General features: G+C 43.7%; 1 protein-coding gene across 1 annotated transcript in view; it reads left to right on the top strand.

The window, feature by feature from the left end:
• Nucleotides 1-11,496, top strand: part of LMOD1 (leiomodin 1) — a 54,248-nt gene extending 42,752 nt beyond the window's left edge. Inside the window, exons 2-3 of the mRNA XM_020782494.3 lie at nucleotides 4,918-6,396; nucleotides 7,836-11,496. Of these exons, the coding sequence (XP_020638153.3) occupies nucleotides 4,918-6,396; nucleotides 7,836-7,862 (1,506 nt within the window). The 3' untranslated portion in view covers nucleotides 7,863-11,496. The remainder of the gene's footprint in view (nucleotides 1-4,917; nucleotides 6,397-7,835) is intronic.
• Nucleotides 11,497-20,502: the final 9,006 nt, after the last annotated feature.

Raw genomic sequence — 20,502 nt, 5'->3', positions numbered from 1 at the left:
ACTTTTCACATCAGGGCCCTTCAGTAACAAAAGAAACTGTAGCTAGGATAATGGTGATTTTTTTTTAAAAAAAAAAAAACCTCTTAAGACATCATATTTTAAATATCAGATTGGCTTGTATTGTTGCATGTTTGCTGACAGATCTGCCTGGGTGTTTAATTTTTTGGTTAAATGGTGCTTTGAGCCCACGTGATGTGAGGAAGAGTAATTATCCTTTCCTATCTCCCAAGACTGTAATCTGAAAATCTGCTACTGATTTTTTTCAACAGGAGATGACTTGCTGTTCAACCCTACAGCAGGCACAGGCTTAGTTCCAGATTTAGGGGGACTCTGAGTAAGCTGTTCTCCATCAATATTTAATTAGCCAATATTCCCTAATGCTTCTCACTCTCATTCATCCCGGATTACTGATCCATATAGCTATTCATTGTCAGGCAGGAAAAGAAAATTACTTGCTATGGCCACTTTCTTTTCTTCCTAGCCATCTACCATATCTTTTGTAGTTCAACTGTGTGGAAACTGGTTGCCATGAAATTGGTATTGTGCCCATTGTTGTTGTTTGAAGACTTATGCCCAGGAGCCAGAAGTGACCATCTTGAATTCCTTAAACATTAAAAATGCTTTTAAAATGAGAGATGGGGATTCTGTTGTTTTATCTAATCGAAGTAGTCCTGTTTAGTCCAGGGCTGACGTGAGTTAAGTGTCTGGCTGCAGGGCCAGAGCTTGGGTGTTAAATTCTCCACTGTGTCTCCAGGGAGAAGTGCTAGTCTATGTGGCCTTGAGCAAGTTGCACAATCTCAGGGTACCTCCAGAAGGGGAATGGTAAACCATTTCTGAGTACCCTTTTCCTAGAAAATCCTGGAAAGGGTTGCCATAAGTCAGAATTGACTTGACGGCAAACAATTGTTATATTTAGTCCACGAGCAAGTAATGGCCATTTGCTCAGCTGCATGTTTTGCCATTTTGATCGCATTCCTGTCCTCAAAAGGCAGCTGTAGACATTTAAGACTCAAATGAGCACAGTAATCGTTTAACTAAATAGAAAGATCCTTGCTCTTCTCAAATGGAGTCTGTTTATTTCCACATATAAACAATACTTTAAGGCAAGCACCATTTAATCATATGTTAGATGACTTTTTCTTCAGCTTTGTTAGTGCTAAGCCATATAAGAAGCTGTCTTTTCTGTTGATGTCCTTTAGTTTGGGAGCTGTGACACAGAGGAGAATCCATGTAAGCCAAGAAGATTTAGATCTAATAGTTTAGCTCAGCTGTTTCTATATAAGAGAGACAGACTTGATGTTTGTAGAAGTCCTGAGTCAACTCCAGAGGAAAAGTTAAAGAGTCTGGTGATTAGGATGAATAGGCCATGAGATCGCACCGCAATCAACTATGTATTATAGATCTTGGAAACACCATTTTTCTGGAATCTAGGTCCCAGAGTACTTCAACCACCTTCATGCCAGAATAATGTTAAGATTCATCCACAATAAATATTCTTTGTGCCATCATCACTGGTTCTGTTGATAGAGTAAAATCAAGAAAAAAGAAGCTGGCAAAGAGGAAAAAGATATTCAAGAATATTGCTTTCCCCCCCTCACCTCAGACTGCTTTCCCCTTTGGGTGGGGGAGGAACCTTGTCCTGATTTGAAACATGTGAATGTGTGTGCATGTGTGCTTAGGAAAGAAGGGGCTGCACCCATGGAAACGGTTCCCCTTGACAATTTTTGTCCAGTCGTGTTCGACTCTAGGGGGTGGTGCTCATCCTTGTTTCCAAGCCATAGAGCCAGCGTTTTGTCCGAAGACAATCTTCTGTGGTCACATGGCCAGTGCGACTTAGACACGGAACGCTGTTACCTTCCCACCGAGGTGGTCCCTATTTATCTACTTGCATTTGCATGCTTTCGAACCGCTAGGTTGGCGGGAGCTGGGAGAAGCGACGGGCGCTCACTCCATCGCGTGGATTCGATCTTACGACTGCTTGGTCTTCTGACCCTGCTGCACAGGCTTCTGCGGTTTAGCCCGCAGCGCCACCACGTCCCTATCCCATGGAAACAGTGGGTGAAAAAGTCTCATGGAGGGATGCTGAGCTTCTGAATATACCACAACACTGCTGGTGGTGAATGAGAAAGAAGCTATAGAATGTAGCATGAGCAAGGAGGTGGGAGGAGAGTTGACAAATAATAGCTGGGTGCTGTCCTTCAGCCTTCCTCCAGGAACAGTCTGTTCTCTTTTGACAGGAGAAAAACACTCCCCTCCTACAGTGATGGCCAAGCAGAAGGACAAAAGAAGAGTGTAAAAGGCAAGCCCTTGCTACAGGGTTTCTCACTCTGTGGGAAAGGGGAAGGACAATGAACATCAGTAATGTTCATTGTTTGAAACATCTGCTATTCAGGCCAACGCTGCAGCCTGCACAAGAGAAAAACAGAATAGCTAATCTTATTTCCTCGCATTTAGTTGTGGGTATGTTGTAAGTTGCTTTGGGGCTCTTTCATACAGTGGAGCAGTGTCAAATGAGTTTTTATTCCTTTGGTACCTGCAAGGCCCAACAGATTTTGCAGTGCACTCAAATTCAAATCTTGCCCATTTTGGGTTTTCTGTCAAATTTCCATTCTAGGACCTGCACATTTTGATACCCTAGCTATTCCAAACCCAACACAGAAGACAGGTAGCAAAGTGTCAGTAAATTTAAAGAAAATCTATTTTTGGATTTCACAGTGACATGGCCTGTCCACACTGTGATATTTGGTGCAATCTGGCTGGTGCTTTAAAAGTCCTTATCTTCAGTGCAATCTATTTTAACTCTTTGCACCCATCTGTATAGGCAGAACAAAGAGCTGTTTTGCCTCTCAATGAACCATCTCAAAAGGTTTACATGCCTTAGCCCTGTGCCACAAAGCTATGGGCCAGCTCTTAAAGGGGAAAGATGAAGCGACTTAAGTCGAAACACAAGCAGACACGGTGTTCCCCCACCCCCATTCCAAACAGTGCTATCAGGCAACCATATAACATAACTATGAATATGTCACTCTGGACAAGCAGTTGTAAAAAAGAGGCCAAATAGGGAAAAGGAAAGGCGAATTGATGGGAGGTGGGATCTTAAGTTGTTGTCCGCATGTTCCTACAAGAAGTAATGCCAGGAGAGTTGCAACTGACAAAGACTTGGCTCTCACTGGATAATAGGAATATTAAATATCACCTACTATAGCCTGTACTCACTCAGGAATGTTAGGGAATTTTGGATGACCAAATGTTTCAAGTGAATCTATTCACTCTTCCACATAGTAGCCAACACCATTATCAACCCAGCTCTTTTCAACCCAACTTCATTAATTCCTGTGCAGACAACAACAAATTACAATCCAGCCCTTCCCCTACTTTTTAATTCCTTTCATCTTTTCTTGGTCTCCATACTTGTGTCATTTCCCTGAGCATGAGAGTGTTCTTTTGAAAATTTGCAGTTCTTTGTCCCTTTGTATATTTTAATGCATTCTTGCTGGCCTGATCAATGTGCACAACACCATCGCCAGCCTGGTGTAGTGCAAAGGTGGTTGTAGTAGGACTGAGGAGACCTGAGTTCAGAGCTCCACTCAGCAGTGGCAATGCTAAAGCATTCCTTGAACATACCTCAAAAACCCTATTAGGTTCGCCATAAGTCCAAAGTGGCTTGGCATTACATAACAAAAAATAAAGGTATTTGCTTAGTATATACAAAAGAAAAGAAATTGTAGCAATTACTGCTGCAGACGCCTTCCCCTAGGTTGTGAATCTGGGTTTAAGAGCACCATTCTTGCATTTATTTTGCATTTGAGGCTGTGACTGCACAGTCAAATACTGTGGGATTCACCAATGGATGAATTCATCTCTCTTTTTTTCCTACTGATTTTATTTTGTTCCTTTATTTGCTTATTTCTTTGTGGGCTGCCTTTCTCCCAATAAGGCAACCCACTGATCACATGACTCAAAGGCCAGTTCGAATCCATTCAGCCCTTTTTGCTCCCAACATTACGGGTTTTTTTTTTCTCTCTGCTGCTGGAGGCTTTTCCTTTTTTAAAAGTCGGAATTGTACAAACATTGTTTCCCTGTACACGATTGTTTGTTGCATTGTAGAAAAGGATATGTGCATGACTGTGGGTGGTATTCTAGTGACGTACTAAGTTGGGCATGATATTTTGGACAGTGGGAACAGCCACGCCTGCAATCTTTCTCCCTAGTTGCCTTCTAGCATTATTTTTTTCAGAACAAACTACGAAGTTTAACACTAGATCACCTTATCATTACATTGATATACTGGTTTAGTGTAGCTAGATCACTTCTGCATCGACAAAAAAAGAAAAGATAAAAATCTATATGAAATAGAAGCAACAACAATGAACTACAGCAGACTACTATGTTTCCACAGTATGTGTGTATGTGTTTGTACATTATGGAGAAATTTGGAAAACTGCCCCTTTTCACAACATTTTAAATAGCCTTCCGGCTTTAAAATGAATGATAGAAGGAGAGCTGGAGGTTGGTAGAGGGTGGGATCAGAGGAAGCGTAACTGTGGGCTCGGGTGGGGATATAACCATGTCAGATTGATAGGCCAGTGTAGACACTGGGAACAAACAAATCCATGGTTTCCATGTGATCATCTAATCTGAACAAAAGCATAAAACAGGTTGTGAATCAAGCCGCAGCAAAGCCAAACCACTTTGATTTGGTTTGCCAGTGTAATTGCAGCTTCAGTTAAATTATAATGAGCTATTAGCATGATTTTTAAAATTCTAGCAAACCTGCCTTTCATTTTCATTAGCTATTTTCATTTTATTTTAGTAAAAATGGTGACAAGCCTAGCACTAGCTGAGAGCAAGCAATGTTTGTCAGAAAGCGGTTTCTTTATTGATAATGTTATCCTTCTTGATCATTTTCCCCCTTAGGAAGAGAAGAAAAAAGAGGCAAAGACTCTTGAAGAAAAGCGGAAAGACCTGAAAAAAACCAGAACATTTGATCTGAAAAAAGAAGAAAATATCCAAAAAGCAAATCAGAAAGGAAAGGATGAACCAGACAGGAGTAAGAAAACTGGACTACCGAAAGAAGAAAAGACTCCCAATGTGGAGAAGAAAATATCCAAGGAAACAGACAAAAATACAACAGCTAAAGTGAGAGGGGAAGAAAAGGGTACAACACTAAAGAATAAACTAAGAGAGGACAAAGCAAAAGAAGAGAAGCCAGCAGAGCTGAAGAGAGGGACTGAGAAGGGTAAAAAGGGTGAAGATAAAAAAGAATCTGAGAAAATAGGGGAGAAAATAACAGCCTTAAAACAAAGCTCAGACAGAAAAAGAGAAGATAAAAAAGAATCTGAGAAAACAGAAGAAAAAAGCTCCCCTTTGAAGAAAGGCTCCACAGTTGGCAGTGAAGAGAAATCATCAAAAGACAGAAAAGGGGCGTCTGAGGGGAAGGCCTCTGTGCCAGAGGTAGAGAAGCCAATAAAGGACACTCTTGAGAGCACACCTTCTAAATCTGCAGACAACTCCTCCAACCAGAGCAAGGAAGACGAAGCCACTAGTATTTTTGACGAACCATTAGAAAAAGTGAAGAATAATGACCCAGAAATGGTAGAGGTTAATGTCAATAACTCCGACTGCATCACCAACGAGATCCTAGTGCGCTTTGCAGAGGCCTTAGAATTCAACACTGTTGTCAAAGTCTTTGCTCTGGCCAACACAAGGGCTGATGATCATGTTGCTTTTGCCATTGCCATCATGCTGAAGTCCAACAAGACACTGACCAGCATCAATCTAGACTCAAATCACATCACCGGCAAAGGCATCCTGGCCATCTTCCGTGCATTGTTGCAGAACAACACGCTGACAGAGCTACGCTTTCACAACCAAAGGCACATCTGTGGAGGGAAGACTGAGATGGAGATAGCCAGCCTGCTGAAGGAGAACACAACCTTGTTGAAGCTGGGTTACCACTTTGAGTTAGCGGGACCCCGCATGACTGTCACTAACTTGCTGAGCAGGAACATGGACAAACAGCGGCAGAAACGTTTGCAGGAGCAGAGGCAGGCTCAGGAAAAGGGGGAAAAGAAGGATTTCCTTGAGGTGCCAAAAATTGCTGTCCTGCCCGCTGGCTCCCCTAAGGTTTCTCCAAAATCATCTCCCAAGACTTCCCCATGGTCTTCCCCGAAATCACTCCCCAAGAAAGCTGGAGCCCCACATGCACCTCCTCCACCCCCACCTCCTTTGGCCCCTCCTCCTGCCCCTCCTCTGATCAATGAAAACTTACGGCTGTCCCTCTCCCCAGCAACTCAAAGGAAAATGGTTGAGAAAGCTCTTCCTCCACAAGAGAAGAACTCTAGGGATCAGCTGCTGGCTGCTATTCGATCCAGCAACCTCAAGCATCTGAAGAAGGCAAGTAAAGGGCAAAAGTGAAGGTCAAACTGGGATGGAGCCTCTAGAGTGTACAGTTGGTTCCTCAAAGCTAAACCCTTGTTAATGTAAACAAAGATAAACTGGTCCATGAAAACAAAACATCCACAAGTGGAGAATGCTTTTCTTAGGACCAAAGTAAAATTCCACAAAAGATTCATGTTTTGGAGTTCTCCGGAATTCGTGATCATGCTATTCAGGGGTCTCAAACTGTGGCCCTCCAGATGTTCTTAGCCTACAGCTCCCAGAAGCCTTCAGCACCACCTCTGCTGGCCAGGATTTCTGGGAGTTGAAGTCCAAGAACATCTGGAGGGCCACAGTTTGAGACCCCTTTGGCCAGGTATTGTTGTGGCCATGAAGTCTGCTCAGCCCTGAAAAGGAGGTATCAGAGCAACTGAGGCACAGGTAGATGTGCAATAACAGATTATACCTAGCGATGATAAAGAAGAAACGGCAGGTCTCTATCTTCCTTGGGTGGTAGATGCAGCTGCAGTATTTCCCAATGTAAATTTTAATCAAAGCAAAACATGCTGCTTATATACCAGCCCATAGCACTTGAAACACTCTCTAGGCAGTTTACAATTTAATTATGCAGGCCACACATTGCTCCCCCCACCCCCCCACCCCCAGCAAGCTGGGTACTCATTTTATTGACCTCAGAAGGATAAAAGGCTGAGTGAACCTTGAGCCTTGAGCCAACTACCTAGAATTAAACCCCGGATCGTGAGCACAATTTTGTTTCAGTACAACATTTTCACTACTGCGCCATGAGGCTCCTAATGATAATGGTAGCTTACCACTAGAGCTCCAACACACACACAAACGAGCTTGTGTGTTTTATAAAGTAATATTCTTCTGCCAATTGTATCCTGAAGCGTTGTAGTTTTGAGATGTTGCAGAGTTCTGGCTGACATTCTCCAGGGCCAGGATGGTTCCTTCAGAGCTAAATGTTATATTATTTAATAGCAGTATTTAAAACAGGAATCTGTTTGATATTTCCTGCTAAAGTGGCTCCCTGGAATAAATTGCTAGATGATGAGTCAACATATATGTAAAACATATTGATTGGGTCAATTCTAGCTGGGAGTCTATTGAATTCCGGCCAGTTCTCAGAGTTACTTTAAAGCAATTAAAATTTAATAACAATAAATAAATAAATATGCTTATATAGATAAGATGCAGCAGAAATTTTGTATAAAATGAAATAGTGTTGGCACAACTATGCCTGTGGAAGGTTGATGATGTCATCAGAAGGGGGCGATTTACAGAAATTAAACACTTCCTTCTTCTTTGCCACAGCTTCCACAGCTCCTGCTCCTGTATAATCCCTTTCATCAGGTAGAAGCCATGGGAGCTGCAGAAAGGAAGGAGGAAGTCAGATCTTGCACTAACATGCACACTTTTTGTTTTTATGTTGGTAGGTGGAGGTTCCCAAGTTACTGCAATAAGGAATGGAGTCTAAATTCCCTAGAAAGATGAGATTGCCGAGGCTGGATCACTGTGTTTGTCTCTCAGGTGACTGTTTACATGAGAATGACTCTACAGGAACACTAGCTTGTCCTCTACTAGTTCCAGATGAGCTGTGGGATTGGATGGGATTGGATTAATTGGTTGGATGGGTTGCCCAAGAGGTGTTGCATCAGAAAGAAGCAATATTCATTTTAATGCTTTTTTTTTAAAACCATGAAACTTTTCCTCTGAAAGAGAGATGTTGCAGAAGTTCAGAGGGTTGTGTAGGTGGACCTTTTGTCCTACAGTATTTTTCTTGCAGGAGCTTAGAAATTAAGGATGAGGTAAGTCTTGAAGCAGATTCTATGTGGGGCATCTCTGTTAATCTTGCCAGGCACCAGACAACACCACTGCAGTCACATGCCGCTAGGAATATATAGAAGAGCAAATCTACACCAGAGCAACTGCACAGTGGGAAAGTCACCGGGCCCATCTTCAGCAGGAAAAGACTGCAAAAGAAGCAACACCCAGATTCTTGCCACTCTCTGCTAGGTGTAACTGGCAGCATCATCACACTCAGTCTATCTGAAATATGGTGAATTTAGAGGATGGGGGAGAAATCATGGGGCCAAATCCAATTTTCCAGTGTGTCTGTGGTCTCAAGGATTCCATTCCTCTGATGTAAAATGCAAAGGCTGGCTTATATAAGCTGGGTTTCTTTTGTTCCCAGAAGAGGATAATAGAGCTCTGTTCATTTCTGCCTCTGTTTTCTGTATACCTGTGTGAAGGGCTTCTTATGATCCCATGGACCTAACTAAGTGAGTATGCGGGCAGGCAATGGAAGTAGGAATGGATGATATTGCTGAAGGATCTACATGGTGCTTGTACCTCTGAAGGGGAGCATCATCTTGCAAACAAGATTTGCAGACCTCAACCTCAGAGGCCTTTTGGGAGAGAAGGGTGTTTGACCCATGGAGCATGAGAAGTGTAATGGAAAAGGTAAAGAGTGACTCCTACATATCTACGTGAAAAGATTTGGGGAATATTGCATCTTCTGCAGTGCTCAGGGCAAACACTCTCAGCCATTTATTAAGACTGGTGCACGCTCCGGTTGAGTCACTGTAGCAGATGCAATAACAATCTAGCAGTCAACACAAAGCTGCACTTATTTGTTAAAAATGCAAGACAAGACTTATTTGGGGACCAGGTTTCTGTGCCAGTTCCTGTTTTAAGAACAGGTTGCTTATTTATATAGCCAAGAGAGTGGCACTTGTGACTAGTTTCCAATTGACTACCAGAGCTTGAAAAAAAATGGCTTCTTTGAGCCACAAGTCCTAGAATGCTCTGTCAGCACAGACATGCCAGTTGGGGATTTCTTTGAATTACTGTCCAAAAAAAATATGAGTTTTTCTTTACTCTGAAGTGTTGGTAGGTCATGCGTATGGATGACGAGGATGCTGTGTCTTCAGTCCAACCTATGTGCCACTTTTACCACAATTCTCTCATTTCTTTCCTTCTAAGTGGAGACCCATTCATATCTTGCCTTTGCAGCACTGCAGTCACCTATTATTTCCTGTGCATGGATCCCACAAAGTACTTGTTCACATACAAATATTCTGCATCACATGGGTAGCCAAGATAGAAAGGGCACAATCTACGCTGGCACTAGCAGCTGGGATGGAAGGACACTAGCAAGGGGAGTACCCATGCAATTCAGGCTGCCCACATGGTAACAGGATAATTTCATAGTGCTAAAGAGTGCAGTTTCAAAGCGGCAAATATGTCACAAAGGGGGTATGTAAGATAAGTGCCTGAGAGGAAAAAATTGAGCTCATCTGCTATATTGCTGTTCTCATTCTCAATGCCAGTAAAAAGGATTTTCCCTCCACTAGTTCAGAGTGTAGAACATGTGACCCACCGACCCTCAGATGCTGTGGTTTCATGCCAGGCCACAAGCATTGGGGCTGTATATTGAAACAGAGAGCAGGTGGAGGTGACATTTTCTGGAGTTTGTTCATCAAAGTTCTGGAAATCTGATCAGGCAGCACAGAATGGTAATAAAGAAGTGAACCCCCATGTTGTTCCCCACAGTGGCTTCCTTGGTAGAACACACAGAAATTGTAACTCCTAGTTAACCTTTCCCTGGTGTATAGCTGTTTTCACTAAGCACTCGGAGAGCCTTAAAATGATGGGCTTATTTTTGCTCTCATCTTTTCAACCTGTGCCTCTCCCTGGGACAAAGGAACCTCACATCTACTTCAGTCTTCTCATACTTTCCTGTCAACTGTGCTCCTTCTGGAAAAGCACTGACCATTGGGGCACTGAATTCTTTTTCCACATGATCATCCCCTGGCTTCATGAAGCTGCCTCAGCAAGGTGGCACATTATAGGATTCCAGCTCATACTGGCCCCAGCCAGCATAAACAAAGATAAAGCATGAGGGAAACTATAGTCTGACAACATCTAGATCAGTGGTGTCGAACTGTGGCCCTCCAGATGTTCTTGGCCTTCAACTCCCAGAAATCCTGGCCAGCAGAGGTGGTGGTGAAGGCTTCTGGGAGTTGAAGTCCAAGAACATCTGGAGGGCCACAGTTCGACACCACTGATCTAGAGGATCACATTTTCTTTACTGCCTGCTCTATCCCGCTGAAGGAAATAGGTGACAAAGGTATATGGCATGAACTGGGCAGAGATCAAAAACTTTACCTCTACGCTTTACATGTAGACGAAAAGGCAAGGGGAACCTGGCCACAGCAGTCGGGAATGTGTATTGTAGTGATTACAGAGGGACTGCCTCTTCACTCCTACATGTGATGATGAATAATGGACAGCCCCATCTGCTAAACAGTTCAGCTGAATTGGATGGTATCCAGTGTACTGCCCTGCATATAAATCTAAGTCATGAGCTTAACTAGTTTATGACTCAGGCTATAAATTTATATATATATGCATTGTATGACTATAAGAGTCTCATATATATATATATATATATATGGATGGGGAAAACTAATATAAATCTGAGTAGAGAAGAATTATGTGTCTTACACAAGCTTACCCAAGCATGTCTACACTGATATGATGCCAAGTGGTACAGGTGCAAATGGTGGTCTATTTAAATCAAGTTCTAAATCAGGAGATCCATTTATAGCTTCTCTGCAGCCTGGTAAGAACCAGCAAGAATTCAATTCACACCCAGAAACTGACCCATAGCTCCCTCTCCCAGGCCACCTGTGTTGACGTTCATCCTTCCATGAAGGACAAGTGGAATTCCTAGTAAATTAAAGCATCTTTGGAAATCTTTATAACTCAACATGTCACCCCAGCTGAGCAGACAAACTGCAGGTAAAAAGATTGTAACTGTTACACATGAAATGAGAAAGAGGACAGAATTTCTCATATGAGAAATATGTTAAATTTGTTTTTGAAAGGTAGGATTTGAATGAAAGTCTTGATTGCTGTATACAAAATACACTGATTTCTCTTTTTACTATTTTCTATGTGCTGATTTGGGAAAATGATGGGGAGGGGGTCTGCTGCAGTTTTCTGCTCTGTAACTCATGGACATAAATCCTATCTGCAGAATGTATACACTCACCCACACTTTTGTTAATAAAGCTTGCAAAATGCTGCTGATTATGAGTATTGGAACAACTATCGGGGAGAGGGAGGCGTGGCATATCATTAGACCTGATTCAAGTTGCTGCAGAAAGGAACAGTTTTAGGGCTGTGTCAGTTAGAAGCCATCTTTTGTACCCAGCTTCCTGTCCCAGAATCATGGTTCAACCACCTCATCAACTAGCATGTATCTCTGGCCACTTGGCAAGTGGGACACTTAGAACTGAAAAGCAATGATTCGTTGAGATTATGGTTTCTGGCAACACTTAATCTATGGTATTATTGAGACAGGTACAGTATATAGATTGCTGTTTGAATTGCTGTTGGTAAGGTTTGGTTCAAACAAAATTACACCATCCACACATGTTTCTACTTAGATTGATCTGTCCTGCCCCATTAAGAGCCATCTTGCTCCTTTATGGCACAGCATTAGGGGCTTCTGTTTTGTTTTGTTTTTAATGATTCATGCACTTCTGATTATCCTGTTGTCTGGCTTATGCGGATGGTTATTATGTACTCAAATGGACTCCAAGGGCTCCACCTTACAAGGCAGTACAAGAGCCCCAAGGAGAAAGGTGCGGAAAAGGGAGGGTTACCTGCCTTCCACCTCCCCAATCTTGCCCTCAACATTTCCCCTTCATGCCACCAATGTCCTCCACTGCCGTGTCCTTACTTGTGAGTAAACCAAGTAAACTTAAATGCATGTAAACTGGGTAAACCTTGCTCGTGTGTAAACCTGCAGTCTAAAGACCTGTGTGGATCCTTCTCATGGGAGAACAAACATCTCCAGTGTGAATGGAAGGGTCACTCAAGTGAGAGAGAAAACAGATTGCACTGAAGAAACAAACATTTTAGGTATGATCCAGGCTGCTCCAAATTCCCTTATCTGGACAGCCTCTTCTGCTTCCATGTGGGTCATACGAGCTGCAATAGCTGAGAAAACAAACTGGAAATTTGATTTCTATAAGGACCCACTGGAGTAGGGCAGAAACTTAAGATGTGCTGCTGGGGTGGAACATTTGTTTGTGTACAAACACAAGCCTGTCATGCAGCCTGAGTGCACTGGGCACTGTGTCAGAGAAGAATATCTTCTCCCTGCTGCTGTCAGTTCAATGGATTGTGTGTCAGCTTACAGAGAACACAATTATTGCAGAGGGTCTGACTCCAAAAGCAGTTGGATTACTTGTCTGACTCTGGAGAAATGTCTATATTTGGGCATTTTGCATAGACTAGCCGAAGCAAAACTTAATTCCTTTGCTCTGCCTAATAGTGGGAAATCTTCCAGCTGCCCTGAACAGCCAAGAAGTGGAGGACATGAGACCTGGTCTCTTCCATAACCACTAGCTGCATTTCCAGTGGGGTGTGTTTTGCCCATACACACATACATAAACATGCACGCCAGGCCTTACCTCAGCCAGTGCCGTTTCCACCTGTGGTTCTTCTGCTGTTGCTACATATTTATTTATCACCTACCAGCATGCAATCAGCTGTCCTCTTCTGAGAGCTCCCAGTGGACCGTCTGCCATCACAGATGCCCCTCAGCTTTTCAAAGTCACTTCTACATTGCAAACTGTTCCACAGGTGGCAGATGGAAATAGAAAAGCAGGGCATATTACTTTCATAATATCTAGTTGCAGGGCCAGCCTAAAACTATCGAATGCTTATGTTCAAAGGCTTCGTTTCCTGATGACTTCAAAAGCCATTTTTGTCTGCAGATATACTTGGTGTGTGTGATTTTCAGAGGGTTGGATCCAGACTTACAAGTCACAGAAAACTGCTCATATCAAAGGGAGTGGAGAAGATTTTGCTGGTACAGTGTTTCCCTTTCCCTTGCATACCGCTGCAAATCATCTCTGGTGGATTGAGAGACCCTTCAAAGCCATGTGGAGACTAGAGGATAAACAGTTAAAACTGTGTCCTCTGGTGAGAGCCTCCATTAGAGCTGTGTATTCTGTGAGCAGAAGCAGCTCTTTGTAACATCCAGTCTGGATTCATCTCACTGTGTCATATTCAATCTCACTCTGGGATACTATTTCTGAAACACCCGTGCTGTATCTGGTCACAAAATATTCTAGATGTAGGTCCATTTTGAAACAGTCCTATAATATTACATGCAAATTAAATATACAAAACGCATAAATATTACTGGGGTGCTTTAGTAATCCTACAGTCAAAATGCGTAATTACATTTAGATTATACTGATATACAGTATAGTGCTCTTGTTTGAAGATTATATGTGCCTATTTTTATTTGTTATCTTTATATCCCACTTTTCTTCCAGTAAGGTCAAGCTGTCATATATGATTTTCCTTCTTCCACACTTTATCCAGATGGAGGTGAGAGAGCATGATTGGCCTACTTAGCAAGCTTTATCTGGGATTTGAACCCAGCTCTCTTGAGCCCTAGTTCAATAGACTATCCTCTTTACCATGCTGGTTCTGTCCAGCTGTACCGGCACTTTCATATTTGTCTTTAGTGCAATAATAATTGTGTGTCATCAAGTCACTGCTGACTTATGTGATTCTACCTCAGGATCTCCTAGATAGAAAGCACTAAAAAATTGCCAGTGTTGCTTTCTGGAAGTGCCCTGGGATGGTGCAGCTTGTCAAAGGTTACACAGGCTGGCTCTTCTCACGGAAAGCTCAGTGTGAAATTGAACTTCTGACCCCTGCTGTTCCCACTTGGTGGGTTCTCCAGACACTGGTCTATGGAGTAAAGGTAAAGGTAAAGGTTCCCCTTGACAATTTTTGTCCAGTCATGTTCAACTCTAGGGGGCGGTGCTCATCCCCATTTCCAAGCCATAGAGCCAGCGTTTGTCCGAAGACAATATTTCCGTGGTCACATGGCCAGTGCGACTTAGACACGGAACGCTGTTACCTTCCCACCAAGGTGGTTCCTATTTATCTACTTGCATTTGCATGCTTTCGAATCGCTAGGTTGGTGGGAGGGTCTATGGCGTAAGGAGGGAGGAATTCATCCATTGTGGTAGACTGAGACATCCCCCTTCTAAAGGATTTAAATTTCTAAAATATAGGCATTTATTGTTCTACTGTTCCCTACCCCCCCCCAAAAAAAAACAACCACAGGAAATTGGGGAAAGTGCTGTGAAAAGTGGTGAAGGAGGATAAGCTGGCCAAACAGTTTTATAGCTTGAGGACCCAACTTTTGGCCCTTTTTCCTGCACATCTGCAGATTATGTCTATTCAGTCTCAGGGCATGGATGATATGTCCCCTGACACTGTGTCAGACCTCTATTCTTGTGTCAACTTTGCAAGAGCATATAAGGGGACTGGGAAGGGAGTCAGGTTGAAACTCTGAGCATGATAAAGGTGCCTCAAGGCCACAGGAACCTACACCCGCCACTTGCTCAGATGGAATGTTCCCTGTGGGTGGCAATTCCTGAGCTCTTCTTGTAATCATTTAAACCGCCACGAAATCCACCAGGAACATACTTCTCTACATTCCCCACATTTGCTTTGCATCTCAGGGACCAATGGTATGTTTTTGAAAAGAATATCTGGAGAGTGCTGGAAGATGTGTGATTGTCACAACATGAACACCACATCCTCCCATAGTCTGCAAATGTAATTTACTTTGTTTTGCGACTGGTCTTGTGGAAGTAAACATGGATTTTGTTTGCAAGTATGATTGCTAAACCACAAAGATGTGTCAAAATTACATCTCTGAAAGACTAATAGATTTCTACTTATGAAGACAGGCTCTCTCTAATGTATAGCTCAGTTTTTCATGTGCAAAATGAAAAACTTGACTGAGCACAGGAGCATTATCCATCATACCTTATGGCAACTTCCATATTAGCTGGTTGTTGTTTACACTCCGCACCTTTTAAAAGAAGGTGCACTCATCACTCATCCTCAGTAAGGGCAGAGGCTTCTCCTACTTTAGAAAATAAGAAATGGATAGTAAATGGCCTTCCATACTTGTGGCACTGAAGGCCAAGTTGTACACTACAGATAGCCCATGACTACCAGAATGCCTCAAGTAATGAGAATGTGTGAGCAGGTGCTTTCTGTACCTCCCATACTTCCTGCATTTTTTTAAAAAAAAAATTCTTTGTGATTGGTCTTCTGGTTCTTAAAAAAGGGGGGCTTCACAGCAAATTTGATTTCTCAGATGTGAAGTCCTGCCTGAATCATGCCTCTGGAACACAGATGTATTGCGGCATCTAATGACAGCCTTAGGTGTATTGTACAGTTTGTCGCTTAAACACAACACCTCAGGACAATATTGGGAAACAATCTGAGAAGAGAACCAGCAAAGAGAGAAAGATTCAGTGGGAGAAAACACTCCTTCCTTTGTGAGCCTGGAAGCTGCCAATATTGTCAATATCCTAAGAAACAGCAATCCTTCAACCTTAAGCTTCTGTAATGTAGCTGTGTCCCCAAGTGGTAACAATCATATCTCTCATGCCTAAATCAAGTCACCATTAGTTACATGGAAGATATTGTTTTAGAAAATGCATACATTGATTTGCAGTACTGTTTTAACATTTTAATGGCATGATCCATGTGAAGCACATACTTAACTCTTTTTCTGAGCTCAATGGGATTTTAAGATAACATTCCGTGCAGACATACTTGAGAAAAAGTCCAGCTGAACCTGTTTTGATCAGAAGAACAGTATTGAGAGAGGAATTTAATCCCCCAGATCATTTATGGACAATATCCCGAGTATATTCACGAAGGCTTTCACGGCCGGGATCTAATGGTTGTTGTGGGTTTTTTTGGGCTCTTTGGCCATGTTCTGAAGTGCTGTCTTCTGAAGATGCCGACCACAGAGTCTGTCGAAACATTAGGAAGAACAACCTTCAGAACACAGCCAAAGAGCCCGAAAAACCCACAACAACCATAATATCCCGAGTAGCTTTAAGGTTCTTGTTTTCAAAAAATAGGCAGTCTGATCACAGACTTTCCATGTCATGTGCTTTGGCGTGATCCTGTATGCATACTGATGACTTGACTATTTGAAATTGAAATCAGTGAGATATTTGTGAGAAAGGAGGCATGGGATCACCTCCATATCTGGATTAAGTTGGCTTAAAACTCCAGCCATCTCTAACCATCTACCATGCTGCCTGGGGCGGATGGGAGCTGGAATCCAATACTGTATGAGGCTGGCAGGGAGAAGAGCTTCTCCAAGCTTACATGAGAAGAACTTTGGGAACCTTTAATTTCAGAATGCACATTTACTTTCCACATTAAAATCCTGAATGGCTGATCTGTTTTTCAATCTATTTATTTATTTATTATTGGATTTATATCCCGCCCTTCTAGACAAAAGTCTACTGAGGGCGGTTCACAACATTAAACAAATGAAAACAACAATTAAAAACTACAATAATAATATGATCAAGACGGGAGAATAAACAACAAAAGCAAGAAAATACAATCAAGAATTGGCGGGAGGGAAGGCCTGCTTAAAGAGCCAAGTTTTTAATTGACTCTTAAAGGCAGATCTCTGGCGGCAAGCTGTTCCAGCCAGTTCTATTTTCAGTTAATATGTTTTTCATGCTAGAACTCTATCACTGACTATATTCTGCTATTGTTACATAATTCATACTTTAATGCACCAGTGACAGAGTTACAGGAATAACACAAATAGTTGATTTCTTGAAGTGCTAGAGAACACATCTGCCTAGAATAGATACCCATGACTTACCATCTTTATTATTATATACTCTGCAATGCACTGGAAACAATGAGCTGTGATATATGCAAATAACATTTGTGTATGCTCAGAGGCAGACTGTTTTTTCACCTATATTACCTGGGATACTATCTAACCATGAAAATACAGTAAGTTCCTGATTAGAGTTATCTGCCACATCTCCATGGTTATTTGTCACTGCAGTGAATACCGTGTCTATGTTAAGCAGCTTTGTGTTTTGCACAGATATATCAAATATGGTATCCCTTATGTCACTCATGTTAATTGATTTTTAAAACATTTTAATTTAATTGTTTGTTTATTTCTTAAATTTGTATGCCGTTCCCCATTAATGCTGAGGCACTACTCTGGGTGGATTATAATAATAAGCAAAATAAAACAAGATATAACAAAAACTATTTAAAATCAGTATAGCAACGAACCAATAAAAAAAGATGGTGCAAAAAAGTGGTGGACAAAAGGCAATCAGCTAGGGTCGGTGTGGAAACCCTCCCTGAAAAGGCACATCTTCAGCTACCTCCTAAATGTCCACAGGGAGGGGGCCAGGTGAAGCTCCTTTGGAACCTGGTTCCATAAGGTTGGAGCCATCACAAAAAAGGCCCTGGCTCTAGTGGAAGATGTGTGGGTCTCCCCAAGGGTGGCCACCCAAAGGAGTCTTGCCTGTGATGATAGTGGGTCAGGTTAATTTTAACGGATTAAAATTCATACTAAATCACTGGATCTCAGTTCCCAGACTCCTGCAGCAGAAAAGTTCTGGGGAATGGGAAAGATTTCCAAAAAAAAGTAGCATGGCAAAGTTCTGTTAAAAGTTCTGGTGCCCCAACTTTCAGCTGACAGATTTTCAAAAATGTTTTTAATCAATAAAGAATGAAGATGCCAAAAGCTGTCTTAAGATGTGTTCTTCTTTTATCTCCTATAGACAGAAGGTCTCTTTTGGCACAATGCCTGCTAGCTTAGAATACCCCATGGACACCACTGATAAATAGAAAAACAGCATGTTTCTTCCTTGCGAAGATGGACACATTTATTCAACCAGTCTATGAACAAATAAAACTGACGTGATGAATCAATAACTAACTATAACCAGGTGACAGCCCCGCAATGGAAATACTAGTTAATGCCTTTGAGGAAGTGTGCTGCTACACTTAAAAAAAAAAAAAAGATATCACACAGCTTTGTTGTGGGTGTTTTGGCAGAAGAGTTGGTCTTTTCCCAGATGAGAACAGAGGGAAAACCCTCCTCTTGATAAAGGAATAAGTTATGGTGGAACATGGTGGACTCCTTCTTCACTGAAGGTTGCTAAGGAGAGGTTGGGTGGCCTACTGAAAGGGTTTCCTTCCCATGCTGCGATTCTATGATTTTGTTCCAGAATTCAGCTATGCAGGGAAAGACAGCGGGACCAATCGATACCTCAAACCCCCATTTGTCCTTCTTTGGAACTTGTGGCCTTCTACCAGGGCTGATGGGAACTGCAGTCCAACAACGTCGGGAATGCTAACAGGTCCTTGAATGCTTGCTTTCCTGGAGGAGGGAGGGTGGGGATGCGGCCGAACTGCGCCTCCCCGCAGCCCTTGCCATCGGCGATGCTGAGGTGAGCCTCCAGTTCAAAAATCCTCTGGTGGCCCGCAGGCTGCCGCCAAGCCCTTGGCCTGGAGCCCCGCTTCTTTTCTCCCAGCGGCTCACCTCCGCCAGGGGGCGGAAGAGCGACTCCTGGAGCCGGCAGGCCGAAGACCGAAGGGCCGCTTGCCTTCCCTTCCTAGCGGGTGCCCTCGCTTCGGCGGCGGCATCCATGCCCCGGTCGCGCTCACTCGCTGCCCGCCTGCCTCCTTCGGCTCGCCGAGAGGCAGGAGGCGGCGGCGGCGGCGGCCAAGAACGATGAGCCGCGACAGAGCCGCGTGGGGGGCGGCGGCGGCGGCGGCGGCTCCCCCACCACGATGCCCGGGCGGCGCGGGATGCTGAAGCGCAAGCCCAACTTCACGCTGCAGGAAATCGATATCCTGACGAGCGAGGTGCTCAAGTACGAGCAGCTGCTCTTCGGGGCCGCCGGCGGCAGCGCGAACGTCTACGAGAAGCAGAAGATCTGATGGCGCATCACCAGCCAGATCAACGCGGACGGGCGCAACCAGCGCGAGGTCGGGGAGGTCAAGAACCGCTGGCGGGGCCTCCGGCGCCGCGCCCACGACAAGATCGCCTGGCACCGCTTGCAGCGCCAAGCGCAGCCCCCCGCCGAGCGCCCCTCCTTCGCCCCTCTCCCCGGCGGCGGCGGCGGGGGAAGGGAGCTGCCCAGCCGGTCCCCCGAGCTTGGCCCGGAAGGGGGCCTCCGTGGCATGGGCTCCCCGGATGCCTCGCCGCCGCCGCCGCCGGGCACTCCGGAGGTGGCGGCTTCCCATGGTGAGTGCTCCCCGCCCTCTGCCCGGGGGCTTCCCCTGGGGCGTCACGGGGCGGGAGTTTGTTTGCCAGAGGGGGAGAAAGTTGGGATCCTGCTCTCCAGCCCTGCCGTTAAGTCACACCGCTCACAAAGCCAGCAGCTCTCAAGCGACGGGGTGGGGAGACAAGGCAGCCGCTTAAGAACCCTGCTCTGAGGAATTGAGCAGTGCGCCTTTCAGAACGTCAAAAAAGTTACTTGTTTTGGAAGACAACTGCCAGCATCTCCCCAGCAGCCATCCCGAAAAGTAACCTTAAGCTCCACCTTTCCGATGGGAGCCGATAGGTTCTTTCGATTCCTCACTTTGCCTTCTCCAACCAGGCAACGTCACCTTAAATAAATAATAAACAACATTCCCGGTTCTGTTGTAAGCATATGGGAATTATACGTGGAAGTTGTCAGGCTGAGGAAGGCTAGGTAAGGCAAGGCTGAAGTGAACTGAATCCAATCCTTCTGCTAAGATTCCTGTACCCTGTTCTGTCTCCAAGGTCAGGGTCAGGGATTTGAAATAACAAGGCAGAGAGACTTAGGGCTTCATCTCTCCTCAAGCATGTGTATAGTACAGTACACTATGTGCAAAAGAGAACCAAAAGAGAAGAGCAGCTTGGATGAGACTAAAGACCAGTCTCGTGCCTGGCTCCAAATCAGTATAATGGGTATGATAGGGCTCCCTTGCAGGGTTTATTAAATTGATATATAGTACATGCATATTGGAGAAATATGTTAGATGTTGATTCACAGGTTTTGTGTTGTTGTTTTGCAAAGCAATCCAATGCTATTGTTTCTTATTTAAAGAATAACATATTCATAACATGTTGCATTTTACTGTGGGAGCTTGGAAACAACACACTTAAAAAATAATAAAAACAGCTAAATATTCATCTAAGTGGATCCCCAGGGCATTGTAGAA

The sequence above is a fragment of the Pogona vitticeps genome, chromosome 4, assembly GCF_051106095.1.
Source record: "Pogona vitticeps strain Pit_001003342236 chromosome 4, PviZW2.1, whole genome shotgun sequence".
NCBI classification, from domain to species: domain Eukaryota; kingdom Metazoa; phylum Chordata; class Lepidosauria; order Squamata; family Agamidae; genus Pogona; species Pogona vitticeps.
Note: the sequence above shows the minus strand (reverse complement) of the source record. Positions and strands in the feature narration are given on the sequence as shown.